This window comes from Phaethon aethereus (assembly GCF_964289735.1).
Source record: "Phaethon aethereus genome assembly, chromosome: Z".
NCBI classification, from domain to species: domain Eukaryota; kingdom Metazoa; phylum Chordata; class Aves; order Phaethontiformes; family Phaethontidae; genus Phaethon; species Phaethon aethereus.
This window is the reverse complement of record NC_138577.1, coordinates 82,589,508-82,612,467: the sequence shown is the minus strand read 5'-3', so window position 1 is coordinate 82,612,467 and position 22,960 is coordinate 82,589,508. Positions and strand designations below refer to the sequence as shown.

Genomic DNA, 22,960 nt, shown 5'->3' with positions numbered 1-22,960 from the left:
GATTACTTTTTTAGACTATCTCTGCAGCAGGACCTTCAAGCCACCAAGCTTTCATTCTAGTTTTATAGTGCAGCTTTTCAACTGTTGAGCCTCCCATAATAATGCAATTCGATTTCTATCCTTGGATGTTTGATTTTACATTCCATCATTGCTAAGCATTGATTAAGCTTTAGCACATATACTTGATTGTGTTTGTGACTTTGTTTTCTCAGGGGAAGGTCAGGCTTTATGAGAACATTACACTGTTCAAAACAAAATTTTTGGTGATACTCAACTATGACCAGGTTAATTCATCAGCTTTTAAAATTCTCTTGCTAGTTTGCTTCCAGACAGGGAAAAAAAAACCTAAGACATGGACTGGCACAAGAGACAAGAATAAAAAATGGGCTTGGGCACATATGTTCAGGGGCTTGTATTCATAAATTCATAAAGCTATTACTCAGCTTCATCATAGCCTTAGAAATGCCTGTTTTTCAGAGTGTTGACTCTCCCCACATGGAAAAAAACCCCACATTTCTGTCACTAGGCATGTGCAAAAACAACTGCATCTTGAAAAGATGATCAGTTTATGGCTTATGCTCCGATACGAGTCCCATAGCATGTCTGTGACCGTAATGCAGGTAGCCTATAGGCATTCATGCAGCAAGCTTACCAAAGCAGGTCTCGCACAAAACACATCAAAAAGAAAGATAAGAAGGCAGTTTGCCTTACAAGCAAGTGGAGAAATCTCCTGAGACACAATGGTCCTGGATTCAAATTTAGATTTAGAGTAAATCTCTGAACTTCCTAGGAGAGTAGTTCACCACTGACCTACATGGTATTCTGAGGTGGGAATGTTTCACTTTCCCCTGTTGAAGTTGTTCTACTTTGCATAGATTTTTATAAACACCCACTAAGGCTAAGAAAGGATGAAAAATGGCTAGTGCTTTCACCTACTTTCCACTCCACTATTTTTAAACAACTTTCAGAAGGTGCCTGGGAAATAAATGGGTCTCAGTTTACCTTCTATAAGTGACTGTATACATCATCACCAACCCAGTACCAGCTCACACTCTCTGGAGAAACCAGTGACTCAACTGGATGTGGTGACTACATTATTGTCTCGGTCCTTGATGCAGGTACTTCAAAATAGGTTTGGCACACCTAGCCACACCAGGATGAAAATTCATACACTGCCAATGCCTATCCCATACCCATTCTACCAGAAAAGGGCTTCAGTCTTGTAGACTGTCATCTCGCCAACATTTCATAGCAATCAGATATCTTATAGCTGGAAAAAATGTAAACATGAATCACTAAGACAGCTGAGCTTCTCTGTTCAGGTTTTTTATTTATATTTTTAAATAATTAAATTATTGTTTGAAACGTTGGCCATTAGATATACATTAAAATTTTCAAAGCAGCTTTGCTGCTCTATGCAATAATGCATATAGCTTATATTGAAGTGTGTAAATAGTATTTGCTGAAGTTATTATGTGGGTTAATCTTCATGATTACTAGACCACAATTTTGCAAAGCGGGTTTTTAAAAATTAGAGGACAAAATCTGATATTCTCAGATACTTATGACCTCTGTATTTCCAACTTCTACAGCAAGGACCTAATACCATGTAGTCTGAAGACAGAAGTTCTGTCTATAACTGTATAGTTACCTTCTGCTGCTTCACATCTCCCATCCATGTTGGGAGAGATTTCCAAAATCATAAAAGGTAAAATGTAGCCTTTACAGATTAACAAAACTTAGTTATCCTTGTTTTTTAAATTCCTGGTTGTCAAATCATGCACTACTATGTGGTAAAATATGTTCACCTTTATCATCAGGAAGATTTCTCCCTCTTTGTTTCATTTCTATTCTCTACTCTGTGTTCTTTGTTTTTGAACCTCTTTCCTATTCTTGTGGGTTTTTCATCATCATTTATGCCTCAAATGTAAATGCCTCATCATTTTGCATTTGACCATGGCACTTCTGGACTGCTGCCAACTTAACTATGCCTCTGGTATATTATACCTGGATTTTAATGTGGTGGATCTGTTGTTCAGTTGCACAAAGGACCATTATGTTTGAGCTGTTTTTTTACAATGCCACTATGTATTTACCTAAAACTGTACTGGACTTCTGTGCTGAATATCAGAGTACACATGAGAGAAACATGTGTCTCTCTTGCTGCCATCCATTACCACGATGACTGACTTCATCATTCTTTTGTCTAGGCTTTTCTTCCCATTTGCTGTAACTTTCTTTTAGCTGGATACATTTGCCCGAATTTTTGGAGACTGTGTCTTGTTCCTATTTTCCAGTATTAACTGAAATCTCTCGAGGGCCCTTAGTGTTATTTTTACATTCATCCTATTTGCAACTACTCTCAGTCTGATGTATCGGTCCTTTTCTACCCACTCTCCTTTCCAAACATCTAGAGCTGTTATTTGCTCTTAAGGCTGATATATAACTGGCTTAATTAAGTACCTTCAAAACACAATGCACTCAGGAAAAACACCAGGGCTGGGAGCCTGAGAAGCCTGGAAGGTTACCCCGCATGGTGGTATGGGGAATGCAGGGCTGGGATTCCATCCTAAGTCAAACTGAACAGGAAAATCCAACTGAGGGACAACTGAGGAAAGCTCTGTTTGCCTACAGTTCAGGAAAGGCTATAAAGACTTGGAAGGCAGCTTCTTGTAAAGACTAATTTCTAGCATCCATTAATTCAAAAAATGAAGAGACATTCTTTCATATAGAGTATATAGCAAGAAATAACTAATACAGGATATCCTCAAAAGCACTCACCAAGTTACAAGTAAACTATTCAGGAGACGGGCATGCAATGTCTGCAATTCCATTTCTGACTCTTTGTAAAAAGAAGCTAAAATCACAGTTGGCAACAGTTCTGAAATGCAACAGTAATCCATAAATACTCCTTAATTTTCCTGTCATTGCAGAATTAAGCTACTTCCAGCTCACACAGATCTTACCAGGTGTGCTAAATTGATGTCATTATAAGCCATCAGGAAATACCCACAGAGACCTGTAGCAACGTTAGAAGTTTTGTTAAACAGCTGTGTGTTATAATTGATTTGTATTATTTAAAACAGCTAAAGCAAGTTATCACTGGATGTGGAAAAGGGATGACTGAAGACTCCAGGGAGACTTAGCTCAGAAGAAAGCCAATCACAGGAACTTCATTTGAGCATTTTAAGATTATTACTAGAGGAAGTGCAATTAAATCATCACCATTTATCAATTATCATTATAAAATACTATGCAACCTTATCATGGTAATTTATTTATAAGAAGGTAACTAGTTGCCTTCTGCTTTCTGCAATAAAAATAATCTAGTCAGTAAAAATATTTGAAGACATTTTCTCTGAAAATGAGTGTGACTTTCCACAATAATCAAAAGTAACCAAAAAAGTTCAGATTTTTCCTAAAATTTTGTTTTGGTAATGTAATTGCCTAAAGGCTAAATTCTTTGGAGCTTAGCCAATGTCTCAGTTCCTGATCTTAGATATATTTTACTAGAGAGAGTATAAGCCAAAATATAGTTGTATCAAAAAATGCGCACAGGCATGGCACACACTCACAAAGCATAATCACAGAATCTTTGGGTTGGAAGGAACCTTTTAAGATCATCTAGTCCGATCCCCCTGCCATGAGCAGGGACATCCCCAACCAGAGCAGGTTGCTCAGAGCCCCGTCCAGCCCCTGTTCCCAGGGATGGGGCGTCTCGCACCTCTTTGGGCAACCTGGGCCAGTGTTCCACCACCCTCAGCGTCAAAAATTTCTTCATTAGATCTAGTCTGAATCTGCCTTCTTTTAGTTTAAAACCGTTACCCCTTGTCCTACCGCTACAGGCCCTGCTAACAAGTCTGTCCCCATCTTTCTTATCAGCCCCCTTGAACTCCTGGCTGGCTGCAGTAAGGTCTCTCTGGACCCTTCTCTGCTCCAGGCTGAACAAGCCCAACTCTCGCAGCCTGTCCTCCCAGCAGAGCTGTTCCAGCCCTCCACAGCATTTTGGTGTCTCTCCTCTGGCCCTGCTCCAGCAGGTCCATGTCTCTCCTGTGCCGAGGGCTCCCGAGCTGGACGCGGCCCTGCAGGGGGGTCTCCCCAGAGCAGGGCAGAGGGGCAGAACCCCCTCCCTCGCCCCGCTGGCCACGCGGCTTTGGGGGCAGCCCGGGAAACCGGTGGCTTCTGGGCTGCGAGCACACGTTGCCAGCTCATGTCCAGCTTTTCACCCACCAGGACCCCCAAGTACATGGAATATAAGTCACAAATGATTAGTGTAAGATCCTGGATCTGTGAGAGAAAAAAGGAAGTATGACTTTCTTTTCCTAATCTGCCAACTATTGAATCAAAGTGCAAAATTAGCCCTAGTTAAAAGTTAAGTAACATTATGCGCAGACAGTGGTAAGCTCAATTTTTCTTCCCAGTGGTGGATTGCTTGTAGAATTTAAAATTTTTATCTGTTTTGGAGCAAAGTCCTAAACCTTTTCTCTCTGGTGTTCATGTGTACTGAGAGTTCAAGCCTGATTTGGTGAGTTTGCCCAGTGACTTGCATTATACAATCTGTGTCCCTGCAGGCAAAGCCTAACCCACATAACAAAATGGGTCAGCAGAAAAGCAGAAAAGGAAGAGAAAACTCAGTATTTCAATTCAGAACCCTGATTCATTTGAGGGGGCAAAACCTAACAACTCTTGTTTTGATCTGATCCTTGCAGGCTATTGCTTACAATATGTTTTTATTATTTTTGATAATTCATAATTCTTTCATAAATTGAGAAAACTCTGATTTTTACTGCTCTTTTCTATTGGGACTGGCATATGCATCTCTCAGTTCACACGGGGAAGTGTTCGTTGCACCAGTGGCTGCTGGGACTGAAAATACAACAGTGTTGACACTGCTGGTTGTACTGGTGCTTTCCCCTGCTTAGATTCAGCTCCAGAGGTGTACATTTCCACAAATCATACATTACTTTGCCTCCTTATCTCTTGACTGAATGACCATACGCAAACGCACCCACACTGCCTGGTGCCTTTCTGCTTTCATCTAAAATTAAAACTGTAGACCTCTTAAAGCTGCTTTCCCGCAGGCTCTCTCTTGCAGCCACGTGGCAAAGTACATTCCCAACCCAGGAATGCAGCTGGGGCCTTTGGACCAAGTTCAATATTGGTGTAAAGCAGGCTAACTTCACTGAAGTCAGTGGAATTCAATGGCCTTGAGCCACAGGTACATGGTCTTCAGGGAGAAGGTGTACATACCAAATGGTGTAGAAAAAAAAGTAAAGTAATTGAAATTATGTAGTGGGATTGCTGGAGGATCATACCTTCTCTGGCTTCTGCTACCTGCCAGCACTTCCAGTATTGTGCTATCAGCCTGAGGTACAGTGTATATTACTCTAGGATAAACAGTTTAACTTAGTTTTGTATTCTCCTTATTTAATGGAAAGTCACCTTGATGTTATGTTCAACAGTATTTTGCTGCTCTAGCTTTGCTAATTTCTCAGATTTTCTTCCTTACTTCTTAGTTCGTGTTTGTCACTGCATTGACATTGGCTGAACTTCCTCTGGAGAGGTGTCACAGAGACAACAGGTTCAGCACTCCACACATTTTACAGCCCATAAAACCTGTTTCCACAGGCCTTTGTGTGTATGTATCTCATACACATCACTTATTAGATGCAGGACAGTTTTACTTTACCGTTCTTCAAGAGGCAAAAATAATCTCTGGGTGGGAGTGACCTGGTTTTCCTTGTGGTTTCCACCACTCTGATTTTACACATCCCAAACACACTGTTTATGCTTTATTCTCAGTGGTATTGCATTATGATTTATTACCTATACAGAGCTGTAGGTTCTTGCAGTGCTTTGCAGACGAACAGACAGATTGTGCTTTCTACAGAGGAGCCTGAACATGGCTTCAGGCCACAGTATAATGTGACCATAAAGAAGTCACACCACCTCTGCACTGCACATAGCAGATTCTCCTGTACATTTTTGCAGGTGGGAATATAAACTATTCACAAGCCAGAACAGCTCAGCTGGGAAATACCAGAGATGTCAACCCTAAAGGATACCTAGCATCTGACCACAGGGTTACTGGTCTCTGTCTGCTAGGAATGCAAGAAGGTGCATGCAGTGAGGGCAAAGTTAATTGAATCCTCTGCCTCTCTACACAGAAACAGTCATGATTTAGCTACAAATCTGAAACTTCAGCTATAAATCATAAACCTTTACTGAAAAATCTGAACTGCAATACTTTCTTGTGCAGAAAATCAGTTATCTGCTACCATATTACATAATTTGATTAAAAACTAATTTTCTCATCTTCCTTCTACAGTAAAGTCAGGTAATTAATACTTTATGTAAAAGCGTTTATTACAAGAATATGCAAACTCACAACTGGAATTCAGACATGCACAGCAAACATCAGAAAACTAATGCTTGTTAGGTTCTCAGGGAGTGATTATAACATAAGTAATAGTCCACGGCTGCAAAAACATGAATGCTGCTTGTGTTCCCATGACTGAGTACCACCTACAAATAGGCATCCTGTAATTAAATTGTATTAGTTGAATTAAGGAAGCACCTGTAGAACTCAGTTGATGTTACATCCCAGTTATGCCAGCTGCTGTGGTAAGAGACCTGTAGACCTGTGTACCTGGAAACAGCTAAAATCAAAAAGTCAAGGAAGGAAAGGGGAGGAAGAAAGGACATATTAGTATCAGAAGAAATTCACACCTGGAGAGTTTCCATTCTTTGTCCCAACTTGCACTGGAGGCCTGGAACCAAGGGAAGAAACCAGAGCAATCAACTCAGCTCTGAACCATGTCTCACTCTTGAACAAGTGTGACTGTTTTCAAGAGAACCTTCATCACAAGTCTGGGAACGGTTGCTGAAATGATCTGGTGACTCTGAAACCACTTTAAATAGAAGTGATTTGAATAGCTCTAAAAGAAGGCAGTGATACCACAGTTTACTAATCTGCTTCCTCTTGTAGAACATGGTATTCTTTAACTACTGATTCTTAAGGACATTAGTTATTATTCGATCAAGAGACCAGTTTTCTCTGCTTCAATCCTAAGGATTGCAAGTGTATTTAAAATTGAAAATTACACAGTCTTTTCTGGTAATTTGATTAATAGACAATCTGTGAAATGTTACACTAATATATTTTACTTGCATAAATACGTCTACTTTTGTATTTACCCAAATCCATGATTCCTCAGAAATTGCCTGAAGTTTTCAGGATTGGCTTTGGAAGAGTATTTTAGATGAGGGATACTGTCATATTAACAGTGAATATTACAGTGAACACCCACAAATTCTTCAAAATCCAGGACTAAAACTATTGTTGGTAACTGGCTCAGCACCACCTCAGTTACAGGCTTTTTTATATTTTACTTGTGTCCAGGAGGCGAATAAGGCCATTGAGGATTCAGGCATATATTGCATTCATCAATTTTGTAAAGGACCAGTGGTTTCTCACCTGCTGTGTAATAGTATCCCAGGGGCCCTCCAGCAGCCGAGCCTGATAGCATGCATGAACACTTTTCCATATTTCATCCAGAGTTAAAGGTCTTCCATCTGTAAGGGGGGAGGGGGAACAACCACGCACAGTCAAAGCTCTTAAGCATGCTGTATCTTTAATACAGAATAGCAAAAGTAAATCTGAAAATACTGATCATCTGGAAGCAGATGGAAAAAATAACAGCAAAACATGACTGAGTCACTTCTGGCCCCATAACTCCAAAACAGCATTGCTCAAATCCTGACTGAAGGTGCATATAAAACTGTCCTAAATTATCTGTTCAGCTTTCTTCTCTGTCACCTAAGAGTAACAACTTACTGTTCTGTTTATAAGGTGTTAAGTTAAACAATTTTGTAAAACAATGCTTGGATAAGATAAATTTAAAACCCCAAAATAATATCACGAACAGTTATCTCACATAAATACACAAAATTTTTAGTGAGAGAGTGCAAAAATCCAAGGAACAAAATTCTGCAGACAAACGTTTACTGCATTTTGGTAACCCACATGCCCGTAATTTTTTCTTGAGCTGCATTTATGTATCATTATTGCATTAGCTTTTTAGTTGTGATGTTAGAATTATGCCAAGACATTAGTGTCAACCACTTAGAAAACAAGCATGTCAATTTTTCCTGAATATTTGTTTTTGGCAAACAGCAATAGAATATTTTGATATACTTTCAATAAGTAGCTTCATCTTGGCATTTATTAGGTGTCAGAAACCATTATCCTGTGATAAATAGTTTTATTCTACTGACATTTTCACGTCTGTAAAATGAACAAGATTTATTCACCCAATTAACATTTGAATGCCATGTTTAGATATAAATTAAAACCAGCTGCCTACAGCCTCTGTTTTATCTTATTTTCTGCACATATTTATAAAAAAGCACTGAACTTATATAAGCACCATATAATAGAAGCATGTGGCAAAGTATCTGAGAGGGTAACAGCATATTAACTAGTTATACTATGCCATCTTCATGAACATGAGACTTATTAGACTGTCATGCCCTCTTGTCTTATGATGGCAGATATCAGAGCTGTGCTGGAGATGGTCTAACAAGCGGTGTTCCCCAGGGCTCAGTTCTGTGGCCAGTCTTGTTTAGTATCTTTATCAATGACCTGGATGAGGGGATCAAGTGCTCCCTCAGTAAGTTTGCAGATGACACCAAGTTGGGTGGGGGTGTTGATCTGCTGGAGGGTAAGAGAGCTCTGCAGAGGGATCTGGACAGGCTGGATCAATGGGCTGAGGTCAACTGTATGAGGTTTAATAAGGCCAAGTGCAGGGTCCTGCACTTGGGTCACAACAACCCCATGCAATGCTACAGGCTTAGGGAGGAGTGGCTGGAGAGCTGCCCGGCAGAAAAGGACCTGGGGGTGCTGGTTGACAGCCGGCTGAATATGAGCCAGCAGTGTGCCCAGGTGGCCAAGAAGGCCAACAGCATCCTGGCCTGTATCAGCAATAGTGTGGCCAGCAGGAGTAGGGAAGTGATTGTGCCCCTGTACTCAGCACTGGTGAGGCCGCACCTTGAATCCTGTGTTCAGTTTTGGGCCCCTCACTATGAGAAGGATGTTGAGGTGCTGGAGCGTGTCCAAAGAAGAGCAACGAAGCTGGTGAGAGGTCTGGAGCACAAGTCTTATGAGGAGCGGCTGAGGGAACTGGGGTTGTTTAGTCTGGAGAAGAGGAGGCTGAGGGGAGACCTTATCGCTCTCTGCAACTACCTGAAAGGGGGATGTGGTGAGGTGGGTGTTGGTCTCTTCTCCCAAGTAACTAATGATAGAATGAGAGGAAATGGCCTCAAGTTGCACCAGAGGAGGTTTAGATCGGACATTAGGAAAAATTTCTTTACTGAGAGGGTGATCAGACATTGGCACAGGCTGCCCAGGGAGGTGGTGGAGTCACCATCACTGGAAGTGTTCAACAAATGTTTGCACGTCGCACTTCGGGACATGGTTTAGTGGGCGTGGTGGTGTTGGGCTGATGATTGGACTTGATGATCTTAAAGGTCTTTTCCAACCTTAATGATTCTATGATTCTATGGTCTGCTAAGAAATTTGTTTCAAGCACATAAGTTAACTTTAGAAGGATGTATTTATTCTCAGATCATCTGTGTGCAGGAAATACAAGATGCCATATATACTTGCAATTTTCTGTTTTCTACTCAACCTGCAAAGACAATCCAGAGAAAGTCCAAAAGTAAAATCTAGAACAACACACGTTCTAATGCAAAATTTGATTTGCCACTCTAGATTTTGTTCTGTACACCTTTCTTTGTATTTGTGAATATATATAGTAACACTTGAGCAAATTCAGATCGTACATATGGAATGGATTACTCTGACTCTAACCATTAATCTCATTTACGGAACTGATCAAATATTATTGAAGCATTGATCATGTTATAGTTAAAATAGAGTTTTGTCTTTATGTTATGGATTTTATTACTTCATGTATGAGAAGCAGTATAACTTCCATCATATTTCAGTATAGATTTATTTTCATTTCACAGAAAAATACAAATACATCCAAACTGAAAGTTTCACTTCACAGCTGAATGAGATCACACACAGTAAAATACTTACATAGTTAATATAGTGTAATTGCAACATTTCACATCGGATCAAAAAATTCATCTGGGCATTCTGATTATGCACTTTCCTACTGAAATATGCTTGGATCTAAATTTCCTTATATTTTTAATTTTCTGCACTATTTTAGTATATTTCACTAACCTTTAAAGGAGTTTGAATTAAGTGTGTTTTTTAAACTGAGTAAGCTTTCATACATGCTCCCAAGTACCATGTTCCTGTAAATTCTTATTTAACTGACTAGCTCGGAAGATGGGAGGCCAGATACAGCAGGAAAGACTAAGTCATCAGTACTTAAAAGGGATGTGAGGTTCAGCTACATAGCTAGGAACTGCAAGACCCTTGCAAAAGGAGAGGAGGCAGATGGGCAGTTTCCCCATCCTCTTTTGTGGGATGAAGATGTGAAAGTCTATTGAAAGAGTTTTCTCTCTCAATAAAAAAAAAAAAATTCAAAAACCCAACTACACTAAGGTCTTAAAATGACCGATAGAAGGGTCCATTTCAGGTAACCTGGCTGCAGCTGTGTTTTATATTTTAGAACTCCTCAGTTTGTGTGGTCACCTCCTCAGGATGACATAACTGAATCCATTTTATTTGCAAGCTCCCAGATTTGCACAAAACACACCTCTGTACCCTTTGGGCATTTTTAGACCCCTTTTTCCACGACTGCTAGCATTCACGTGTTTAGCAGCCCTGTTATACATTCTTGCAAGCTACTGAGACCTCAAATATCCAGCTGGGCTGACAGAGCAGTCTGTAATTGTTGCTGCTAGCAACAAGGGGCCACTGTGGCACCTTGCTGAGCCAAGCAGCCTCTCTGCTTCTTGTCTCATTCTTTCCTGTGATGGAGCTGAACTCAAAAGGTTCAGCCAGAAAAAGAAGGCAACAGAAGCATCAAGCCAAGAGAAATGGCAGGAGAGGAATGTAGAGGTTTCAGAGTCACCCAGCAGTACATTTACTCATCATCCACCCACGACGACACAGCTGCTGAGGTACTTTCAGCTTGTCACAAGTCTTCTCCCAAGTCTAGCTGGGAGAGGGTGTACAGATAGAAATGGAAGTTTGTGGTTATATGTGCATTCTGTATAATTCAGCTCATTAAATAATTACAGAGAGTGAAAGGAAATAGCTGCTTGTGGGTCATGCCAGATTTACTGTACCTCTGTCTGAAGCACTATGCCTGTAAAGCCAACAGTCTAGCACATGACACTTCATCAGCTCATCAGTACCAACCCAGTCTCTGCGGAATGCAGACTCCGATACGATAAACTTGACATCTACCTGGCAAGAAAGGCCAAAGAGCCTGGGAAGTAACCAACTAATGTTCTTGTTGAGAGAAAGGAGATAAAGGATGGGAGTCAAGAACACCTAAGGATGGGTTCTGTCTCTGCCATTAACTAACTATGGGCTTGAATCAACTAGTTCATCTGCCTTAATAGTCAGGCAAGAACAACTACAGCCTTTGTATCACAAACTCAGATTTTTATTATTCAAAACTCTAGACTATAACAAACTTTTCTGATAAAAGCTTCTTGATGGTCCACTTGGAGTTAACTCATTTATGTCACCAAAATAAGAAATAGTTAAAAAGCAGATGCCTGAGTGCCTCCTCACAGCAGCAAGGTGTGTCATTAAGACGACATATGGGTTCCAGCTCCCAGCTGAGTTGGCACTTAAATTTCTGCAAAGAGCAGAAATTCTTAGGGCATATTAATTTCATGTACATTTTCAGAGAAAATCTTCAGGCTTCCCAAGTTGCTGTATTCTGCTTTGTTGATTCCTCTTACTGAGGGCTTTTAATAATTTCTTAGATTTCTAATTAAAGGTTATTTGGCACTTTGGGTGAAATGGTGCACAAATTGTTTTAACGCTTCATTCTGGCATACTTTCCAAAGAAATATTAGGGGTTTGTACTCTTTAAGTAATCATTGCCACAAAAGAAAAAACACCCTTACAGCTTAGGAGAATACCTGATTATACAAATTATTCTCTTTTATTTATGTCCAAAGCCATGATAAAACCAGTTCATTTTTCTAAGAAAGGACATAGTGGTTACATGCTTCTGAGTTCAGTGAATAAGTCTATGTTCTGGAAAGTGCACCAGTCAGCCCCAGTACAGTTATAAATACAGAAAGTCATGCCTTCAGGGTTGGAGGAAGTTACATTATCTTACAAGCCCCCTCTCTCTAACCACTGATTAGTGTGTTTTTTTATTGGCAGGGATCTATCTGTACATCAGAGAGCTAGATGTATTTTGAGCAGGTCAACTTGAAAATCCTTGTCTCTTTTCTAGAGGAGTTAGGCCGCAGCCCTTATTGACTCCCATTAGTCCTGCTCTTTCTTTTCAGTGTTTAGCCAGCATTCATGATTCTTCGTCTACCTTTGTAGGAAAAATAAGAAGAGAAGTGTGAGACAAGCCGTTATTTTCTTGACATGCAGGGTGATTCCTGAATGATGCCTGTGTCCACCTGTGATTGTGTTGCTACCTCACTATTGGTGCAAGAGGTTTTTGAATGTGCAGCTTCACATGATGACAGTTCAGGAAAAGACCAAAGTTCCATGACATCTTAAAGACTAAAAAAAAGGGAAAATACTCTGCTTATTAAAGAAAGCTTACTGGACCTAGCCCAGCCCATCTGGCTGATGCCAGCATTGAAGGGGAAGGCTAATTGCCTATACCATCTGTTTCTAAGAGGGCTAATTGCTGACATCAGATATCAGCAGGGGTTCCTGCATTTCTTCAGCTACCTATCTGGTGATCTAAGAAGCCAGAGAAACAAAAAACGGCTCCCATTTCTGAAAGGTATGGCATGCATAAAACTGATTTTGGGAGAAATGACACCTAGTTCTCTGAGACTCTGAAGTACTGAGGACCACTGCCTTGAGCTCCCAACACAGACTGGGACTTCAGTAGGTCTGAACTTAGGAATACATGACATGTGGGAAGTATCATGAGGCAGTGAAAAATATTTATTACCTATATATATATGTAGCCTAAAAATATCTTCTTGTATCCTATAACATTCCCAAGCATCTTTCCAGACAGAGTCATCACCCTTAATCATTATTTTCACGTGAAGTATTTGTCCTTGCACAGAACAAGATCTTCCCTGTAAATCTATCCTCAGAGACTACCAAATAGCTTAGATGTCTCTCAAAATATTTTAGTTCTGTTGCAAGTAAAATGTCAAACCCTTGTCTTGCACCACCTTACATACCAAACTTCTCATCAGAAAAAGAGGTCTAAAGATGAATTCTAGAAAATAAATTATTTCATCCAATTTAGACAGCAGAAAGGATAAGGATACAATGCAACTTTTGTCCTTCTGCAGGATGAACTAATTGATAATGTTTGAGCACAACAGCTAGTAGAGAGGAGTGAGATCTGGATGTCCTCATTGACACAAGCTCCCGAAAATGCCAACCACACTGAATATGGCAGGAAAAATCTCCCGAGTAACTATTTTGGAAGCCCTTTTCCTAGGACAGACTGTGAGAGACCAAGCGGTCAATGAAAACTGGACTCACATATGATAGGAGAATGGCAAGATTTCATTGTTCTAGAAAAGTTTTTAAATAGTCTATTTCGAAGAGCACAGATTTGGACCGGCTGGCACCAGTTGCTATTAAAACATACAAAGTGAGGAAGTGAATATTGCAAAACAAGCAAAACTACTTAGTCAGGTCAAACAGAAGAGTTATTATTTCCTAGGCAGGCCTCGAGGTGTAATGGCCACTTAACATACTGCCAGAGAGGAAGCAGAGCTTTGAATTCAAACTCTGTGCCCTGCTGCTGGGGAAGGCAAGACAGGGCAGGGCTGTGGAAACACTGGAAGGGTAATAGCTCACCTTCACCTCCTGCAACAAGCTCTAATTAACATGAGGATCAGTACGGACAGGATTCAAGGGAAACCATGAACAGCCCACAAGAGATTTGTGATGAACCAAATCTGTTGCTTAATCTACAAATAATGGTAGGAATTTAGTCTGGGAAATTGATGTAGGTCTCAGAAGATTGTTCCCTGATTATTTCAGATGAGGAACACAGTGAATATTAGTAGTTGTCTGAGAAACTACAGGGTAAGGAGCCTATCACATGATGATTATTACCTCAAAGGAAAAAAATCTCAGGGCATTACCTAGAGTTTTCCTCATACCAGGTTCAGGACAAGACAAAAGATACTTTGCTCAGATAACTCAAGTGATTGTGAGTGACTGTCATCTGCATGTTCCTGAAAACCCAATGTTGAGACCTTCAGACAGCGTATCACAGGCGGGCAAATAACTTGCAGGGATGACAGAATTTTTCATTTTCAAAAGTAAGCTATTCATAATTAAGATCAGAGAATACTAGCTGAAAACATTATTGGAAAAGTACTTATTGCCAGTATGTTGTATCCTTCTCTTCAAGAGTCAGAGAATGTTAAATGTTAAAAGAGAATGTTAAATGCTGAAGAGAACCCAGGTGACTTCAGGAATTATCTAAAAAAAGTCCTTACTTTCCATTGTGAAAGGTTCCCAAGAAGTGTTTTAAAACATAATTGTACTTGTAGGAACAATTACAGTTTTGCACTGCAAGGGGAGCTGTTGGCACATAATACTACGACTGTGCATTAGATCATCCACTAGCTTCTGTAATATCCACTTCCAGCTATAAGGAGTCATGTTTCAACACCTCCGATTCCCTGATGCTGACAAGCTAAACAACTTGTTTTGTCTCTGGGAGCTCTTCTCTGGTGATTAACTGCTTATGGTGAATACTAATTATATGAAAGTACAGTACAGTAGAAATAGTGTCCTATTTCCTCTACCTGCAGCATCTCCATTCCTCTTCTGTAGAGACAGTGCACTATTAATTCAGCTAAAACCAAGAAGATGACATTTTTCAGGACCACAAATAGGTTAATCTGTCTCGAACAGCAAAACTTTATCTTCCTGTCTGCACAAGAAGTTTAAAGGCAAAACACTGCACATTTGTAAATGCCTGTAGTAATTCTAGAAATAAATTTGCAGCAGGATGTGTGGCAAATTAGTTCTGTTGGTGGTGAAGGCAGAGCAATGTCCCCAATTCCCCATATCCCCGTTTGAAAATTTACCCCAAATTATCCATTCCTGAAACTGTACCTCAGACTAAAATCTTTCCACCAGGGAGTCTATGAGAATTTGTTCTTCAAATTTAAATATAAAGTGCATTTTAAAATGCTAACACTGCAAAATTAGAAACCATTAAACAATATAAGGGCAGAGAGTGATTAAATCTACCAAACACATTCAAAGCAGCTTAAGCTACTTTGTAATTAAAAAGATATCACTGGCAACATTCAGACATCTTTATCTAGATAAAGTTAGATTATTCAAAACACAAAAGATGCTGATGCTACCATGCAGGAGACTGAATGAAATCACTTGAAGATATCAATCCCTCTGCCTTAGGTACACAGTCTTTGGGCAGAGAGGAGCAGAGCACAGCCAGTGCTGCAGTGTGATCGCTCTATGTTTGCTGATTAAGTGACACGAACAGCGGCCTTGGAGGGAGGCTGTTGTGTTCCTCCTTCCTTCCTGACCCAATGGTGAGTGAAATCACAGTGGCTATAGCAATTGAGTAATGGGTAACAAGATGTACATATCAGGGAGGAAAGAAGATCAGTTAGTGTTTCAAGAGCCATTTTTAATAGACAGTAAAAGGCAATACCTTGTTGGTTTGGGCTTTTTTTTAAAGCAGCAAATTTAAACAGAAAACAGCATACAGTTTTAAAGGTACATTCAGATCCTAGACTTGTGGCTCAAACTCAGGCTCCAAAGATACAAACACAGTTCTGCTGAAGCACTGTAATTATGTCCACTTATTTTGTAGCCAAATTCAAACCTGCAGCTTTAAGGTTTTGTATTCATTCGGCGTAAAGAGCAAGAAAAATGACCATCAGTTTTAGTCAACCACAGGCAAGATGCCAGGAGCCAAAAGATCAGCCTCCTTCAGGCTGAGATGATATCATCTCTTCCACAGTCCTGAAGCTCTGCATTGGGAGTATTACAAAATTTACTGGTGAACAGCCTCATCTCTTACCTTCTTATTGCATATGATCATTACTCTGTTCCTCAATTTAATATAAAATCTGTGTTTTTAACAGTTATGGCATCCAGCATATTTTTATTCTTCCCTTTGTCTAACAGAAGATTGGTCTTACCTAAAAAGCATGCCCTAAAATAAAGCACAGGTACTTGGTAGCTGCTCGAGTACAAGACATGATATTCATAGCGAATCACTTCTTCTGTTGCACAAGCTCCAGCTACTTGAGAATCATCCAAAGACTCCTGAAACAACAAACGTGAACACAGCAATACATTAACTTTTGTATTTTTGTCAAGGGAAAAGTAATTGCTACTCCTGTAATACATTCAATAAATACACAGAACAGAAATAATGGCAATCACCCCTTTCACAGCACCATTCATTTGAATTCCTGAAGGAATTTTTCAATACTAGAAAGAAAATCACAAAAGTCCAAAACCTGCAAAGACATCTTACAGTCTTACTTACACAAATCGTGAGCTATGTGTAAGCATTTGCAGAACTGAGGTCTTTCTAAGTGCAGGCTGCTTTTCAAAGCAAAAGACAAAAGCTCTCTAACATCTTTATGGCACAATAACTGGTACAATAAGGTGACTACAGCTGCATATCTCCTCATTACCTTTGGCATAGACTGTTTTAAAAGTGTACCTTTAAATAATCTGCTTTTGCTTGCCAAAAGACAAATCAAATGCATCCATCAAAAATTCTCTGTTCTACTTTCTTGAAAGGCTTTTTGCCAGAGGTTGCTTTTGCTATTAGTACTTCTAAAACTGAGACAATTTCTTCCTGTTAATGTATATTTCAGGTGTAAAGTAAGTAAAGTTTACTGTAGATTTGAAAAAAAATCAGAAGAGATGGAACTTACTGCATTGAGATATACCCTAGCTGCAGCATAAATTTCCTAACATTTCAAATTAGTATTCAAACAGTGCTAAGCACCCAGCTGTTTTGACTTTTATAAAGATTGTTGATGCTCAACATCTCTGAAAATGGAACCATTAAATTAATAATGTCATTAAGATTAAGTGTTAGAACAAACTTCCCAAGAAGACACTATGGGTGTGGACTTGTTCAGTTTTCAAACCCCCAAATTTACATGCATGAACTAAGCAACCATAATGCCCCACAGGTTGGGTGTGCATTTTACAACTTGACTATTGCCAAGCAATGGTGAATATTGGCTTCCTGTCTCTGTCCAAGCAAAATAAAAAAAGACTGAACTGAAAAGAACAACCAGCATCTTTTGAACACCACGCTGGTTTAACAGACTAGAAATTTAAAGCTATTTTGCATTTTTATCTCATATCCTTAACTCAGCCATGAATCAATCTATGAAGAGTTATAAGAATTGATTGATAAACTATAACAGTAATGACAAACAAAATACTTTCTTTTTTTCGATAGCCCACATAAAAGTGATTTCCCCCAAATTTAGCATATTAGACAACCAGATACTGCTGAGGCATATGGATAGAAGATCATGAATGGAGAGCCCAGGCCTGGGGAAGCTACACTGCAAAGTACTGTAAATACATTTTTGAACATTAAGTGAGAAAATAATAGATGCTTATAGAACAGAAGGTTTCTGGGAAAGTCTGGACAGCGGTAGGAATGGTTGACTTATAAGTCAGGATAAGCACAGGAAAGGAAGATTAAAGAGAGTGCTCTCTGTGTTAACCTAGTTTTAAAACTGTATGTGAAGGGATACCAAAGACAACATGCCAGAAGGGAAAGTGATGATTACTGTATCTGAATTCACAGGCCAGGTGAAGTTAGGTATGCCATACCCAGTTCCCATGCAAATGTGTAACAGACTGAGAGGCAAGTTCTTCTCCTCCTCACATATGTCATACCCTCTGATCAGATGTGAAATACAGAGTAAAAAAAAAAATCTCTCGAGGAAAATAGAAATTTCTTCTCTATAGTAAGATGAACTTTCTTTAAAATGGATCCATTTTCAATGCTTTGATGAGAATAGTACAAGAAAGAACAGTAACAGCATGTGGTAAAAGAAAACAAAAAACAACTGCAGCTTGGCTTTCAAGTTGGTAGGGGTGGCAAAAGAGAAAATGTCCATATTCAGAATTGAACCTACATTAAAATTTACAAAAGCCTTTTGGATCAACCTCCTGGAATCAAAATCATACTGCTTTACAGACATTAATGTTTCACCAGATATTGCAGCCTTGCCCATTGCTTAGTCACTAGCTTACCTTGCCCTAAAAAAATACCACTCCTGGAAATGGCAAGACTACCTGTTCATGCATTAAATACTATTGTTCTAGAAAAAAGCTGTATATATACACATACTTCTCTCTCTTGCTTTCTGTATATCTGGGTAAAATGACTGTATACCCTTACATAAATACTGCTATCTAATTTGTGATGATTTTAGACTGAATGATAGAGAAGCCATATTCTTTATTACCTCCAAATACTTAGGAAAAGAAGTTAAGTTAACAGTCACTCAGAAATGAAATATTCATACCTTAGGGAAAACACGCTTTATAGAAACCCTACTAACTGTCTCAGAAAGTCATAAATTAAGCTAGGAACAACTTCATCATTAAGAATTCAACTTAGTGGGTTAGCACGGATTTTAGCTAGTAAGCAACTTCTATCTTCATTTTCTGGATTAGGAAAAGGAAAGCAAAAGATAGACTTTCTAATTTCATTGTTCCTTGAGATGGTCACTGAGAAATCTTAAGAATTTCTGACATTACCAGACAGACATCAGACAGTGAGGTACTTCCCAAAACATCCTATTACTTCCAGAGAAAGGCAATTTTATCCAAAAGTGGCCTTCCCAGAAGACGTACACAGCCTGATGGCAGGAGAGGCAGCAGAGAAGGGGAGGCGGCAGCTTTAACGCCTTACTCTTTTGGAGAGCAGAATATTTTTGGACACATTTATTTTGCATTATCCTGAATGCAATGCTCAAAAGAAGCTTTGAAACTGACATTCTTCTTCTCTATGACAAGATGGACTTCAGTCTACTGCAAAGTTTCTACACTTGTTCAAAGTAAGTTTCTGATACTCAGTTGACTTTTTCTGCTGTTTCTAGTGATAAGTGGGAGCATTGTATTTGTGATCTGCATACAAAGGCAGGCAGCTGAATCCTTCTTAGGGCTACCTCTAATCCCCCTTCCTTTCAGTAAACAGCAGTTCCAAGACTTCTTACAGAAAAAGATACTGCATCGATGTGTAATCCGGTACTTCACAGTCTCTGTAGGTACGACGCACAGTAGTTATGCAGGTAAAGTACCTTTTGGAGCCTAAAAGTTTTGATGGTATCTCTCTAGCTGATGAGATGAACTTTGCTGATGAGATGAATAAAATGAGTACAGTCATTTTAGGTGATCTTTGGAACATCTAAAAAATCTACGCATGGCTGAATAAAGCCACAGAGCCTCATAAAGTTTTACATTAGCCCAAAAGAAGAGATTTATTTTTCACTCTTTAACTACTGATAAAGCCATAAATATGAAATGCAGGTAAAACTTATAAAAAAAACTCATGGAATTTTATTTTCATGTATGTCATATGATCACCTATTTAAAGTTTTTCTACAAGTAATTGTTCTACTTTCCTTTTTTATATATACTGTTGTTTTATCTCCTTTTGAGCTAATGCTGAATTTTAGTTACTGTTAATAGGCAATATCAAAATCAATTTTAACTTCCAAATAGTTTGTAACTGCCGTAAAACACTGATACTCGTACACACATCACAAAACAAATTCATTATTTTGCTTAGGTCTTGTAAAGACAAAACAAATATGCCTGTGTAAAAACAATAAATAAAAACATTAACAAAAAAGGGGTTTTGACAAAATTGCAATCATTAAAAATGCTATGAAGTACTTTAATTTCTCAATTTTTTGTTTCTGCTTTGCAAATTTGCTTGCATGCCTGCCATGCTTCACATTAATCCAGGACTCACTGACTGTTTCCTAAACAAACTGGGAAGCTCTCATCAGGAAGCATCTGGTCCTCTACTGGTCTCACGTAAAATCATTCTCATGCTATCAAATGGACTGTAGAGCAGATATTTAAAAGCAAGGTAAGTATTAGAAAAAAGATAACCAGCAACTATCTAATTAATTCTATTAGTTCCATCATAAATGAATTATCACTGAATTTAATGGATATAAAATTATTCTCAACCTTTAAGTATCCCCTAAACAAATTAAGTTGATTTGTTCCTTTTAAAATGCTAAATTATTTAAATCAATAGATAAGAAATGTCATTCTGAAGGCAAAAGAATATATTTGTACTGGTTTTATTTCTCCTGATGAAGAAGGCAAGTTAAAAACCCTTGGTAACAAGTTAATTTGACAGCAGGAGAGAGTTAATAGTGTGTTTTGACGCTCTTTCTTTAGTAGCAACCGTGCTCCACAGAGTGAAGAGCAGCAGGAAGATAAGGGTTAAGGCAGGTCACCTTTGGAGGGAGAGCTCTGAAAGGAAAGGGAAGGGCCAGGGAAGTGACAGACAGGGTAAACTGGGAAGCCAACAGAATTACCTGATAAAAAAGGGATTTTTCTCTGCTGACACCAAACATTTCCCTCCCTCCACCTCACCCGCAGAGGCCAGCTGAGCCAGCCTTCCTTGCTCAGCCCAAATTCCCTTTGAAATGCAGAAGCAGGCCCTAATGCCCTTTTTGGGGGAAAGGCTAAGAGAAGTGGTTTAAAGAACAGCAGGCACGTTTCTCCTGGATCTCAAGTCACTGTTGCCTTTCTCCCAGTTCCCATGTTCCTCATCCCTTTTCTTGCTGTCCTGACCTCTATTTCCTCCTGCTGCAGGCCAGCCTCCTGGGAAATTCTCCTGCAGGAGCATGGCAGGATTTGGCTGCAAGCAGGAAAGGGAGGAAGAGGTGACGCAGGCACAGTTCTGGTACAGCTACTTTCGTTCTGAGGGGGGAAAAAAGGAGATGCAATCCAGATTAGTAAGCAAATCTGATTTCATTGCTTGGAATAAATTTACACTTAATTTCATTTCAGCCTCTAGAGTTGGAAATAAATGTATCCCTGTTTCTCCAATGCAGCATTTCGACTGTGAGCCACCACGTGAAACACAAGGGCTTTCAGGGAGCAGCTCCCCTCCCCGTTCAACACTTTCCTTTTGGTGAATAGGAAGATCTGAACATGAAAACTGAATAGTAGGACAGTGTTCATCAGGTAGAATTAAAACAGAGCTTAATGGGGAGGGTGCGGCAGCGTGGTGAGATTGTATCTGCGCTCTTTATTCTTCCTCCTGGGTGTTCTCACATTTATTTGGACCGTGTCTCACTTTTTTGCCTGCAGCCCCCATCAGGTCTAGTCTCTGCAGGTCATTTTGCTGCCAGTTTTCTGTCCTTCCCGTGCAGAGTCTCAAGTCATCCTCCACCCTTACACAGACATCGAATCTCTGGATTTGATCCTCCCTTTCTCTTCCGTGCTGAAAATGCAGCGTGGAATCGCGGTGGTCAGCAAGGTAGCCCTGGCTGGAGAGAAGGAAAGTTGGACCTCACGCCCCCACGACCAGCTCGGATCGTCCCCTAGGCTGGAGGATAGCAGGAGACCAGAGCTTGCTTGGCTGACCAAGTGAAGGCTGAACTGCCAGTACACTCAGTGCCTGGATTCAAGTCTCAAAATGAAATATTACTTGAAAATTGCAAGGAGGCCTAGAAAATGAAAAAAAATCTCTTTGCAAAACTAAACATGCTGAGGAAAAAAGCCCAACAAAATAAGACTTGCAAGAACCTCAAAACCATCCTAGCACATGTTTAGGGTTTTTTTTAATGTAGTAGGAGAATTCCAGTTTGCATTAAGTGATTGTCAGTATTTTCTGTTCTCTATTAAATAGTCATATTATGATAAAATTTATAGGCTCCAATCAAACTTACCCCACTGTATCATGGCCTGTAAAAATGCATAAAAATGTGGACAACTTCCTGAATAATTTAAATGTAAGATGAATAGTGTACAGATGTCTTTGCCACCAGTTGCAGCATTTTTATATACATTAATAAATTGCTCTTTTATGTGAAGTATATATGGGGAACCTAATGACCTCCATGTGTTTTCTGGTGCTGCCATCATTAGTGACAGATGAGGCAACAGGAAGACAACAGAAGAGCACCAAAGAATAGCAAAGTTACCTTACGGATTTATTTTCTGTACATAGCTACAGAATCCCCACCGCTACCTTGGATTTCTTCAAATTCAGTCAGCCAAGTGAAGAGCCTAGTTAAATACTGCCCCTCAACAACAGAGAAAGAAAGTGGCCCTAAAATCAGTTTGTGATGTTACTAAATGCCATGCCCAAAGAGCCTTCTTTTGGAAGACACGGCTACCTGGAAAAGCCACTATGCCACCAATGGAAAAACTCAGAGGTCAGTTAAGGTAAACAGGCAATGGATCCCTGAAATACTTCATCAGTCAGAAGACAATCTTCTGACTGCAAGCGAGCACCCTGAGCATGACACTGTTAATGCATCCAGTCATTATTAGAATGACTATTTTCCCCTCTAAAATAAAGGTTACTAACAAAAAGCCACAGCCTTTTGTTATTCAAGGCATACCAAAACACCAAAACCAAAACTTCCAGCCCAAAGACACAGCACATAAATTGCAGTACTTCCTCACGCATTAACAATCATTTCTAATGGCTGGAAATTAGACTTGTCTTTTGATTGCTTTAAAACCACTATCACAAGTGAAAGCAAAATCTATTCAAGCAAAAGAAGCAATGGACCATGAAAACAGAACAGTTGTGAATTTTTTCTTCACATAAAGGTG

General features: G+C 39.5%; 1 protein-coding gene across 1 annotated transcript in view; it reads right to left on the bottom strand.

The window, feature by feature from the left end:
- Positions 1 to 22,960, bottom strand: part of ATG10 (autophagy related 10) — a gene marked incomplete at its 5' end in the record, with an annotated part of 90,839 nt that overhangs the window by 17,943 nt on the left and 49,936 nt on the right. The window contains 2 exons of the mRNA XM_082013489.1: positions 7,478 to 7,575; positions 16,297 to 16,423. Coding sequence (XP_081869615.1) covers positions 7,478 to 7,575; positions 16,297 to 16,423 — 225 coding nt within the window. The remainder of the gene's footprint in view (positions 1 to 7,477; positions 7,576 to 16,296; positions 16,424 to 22,960) is intronic.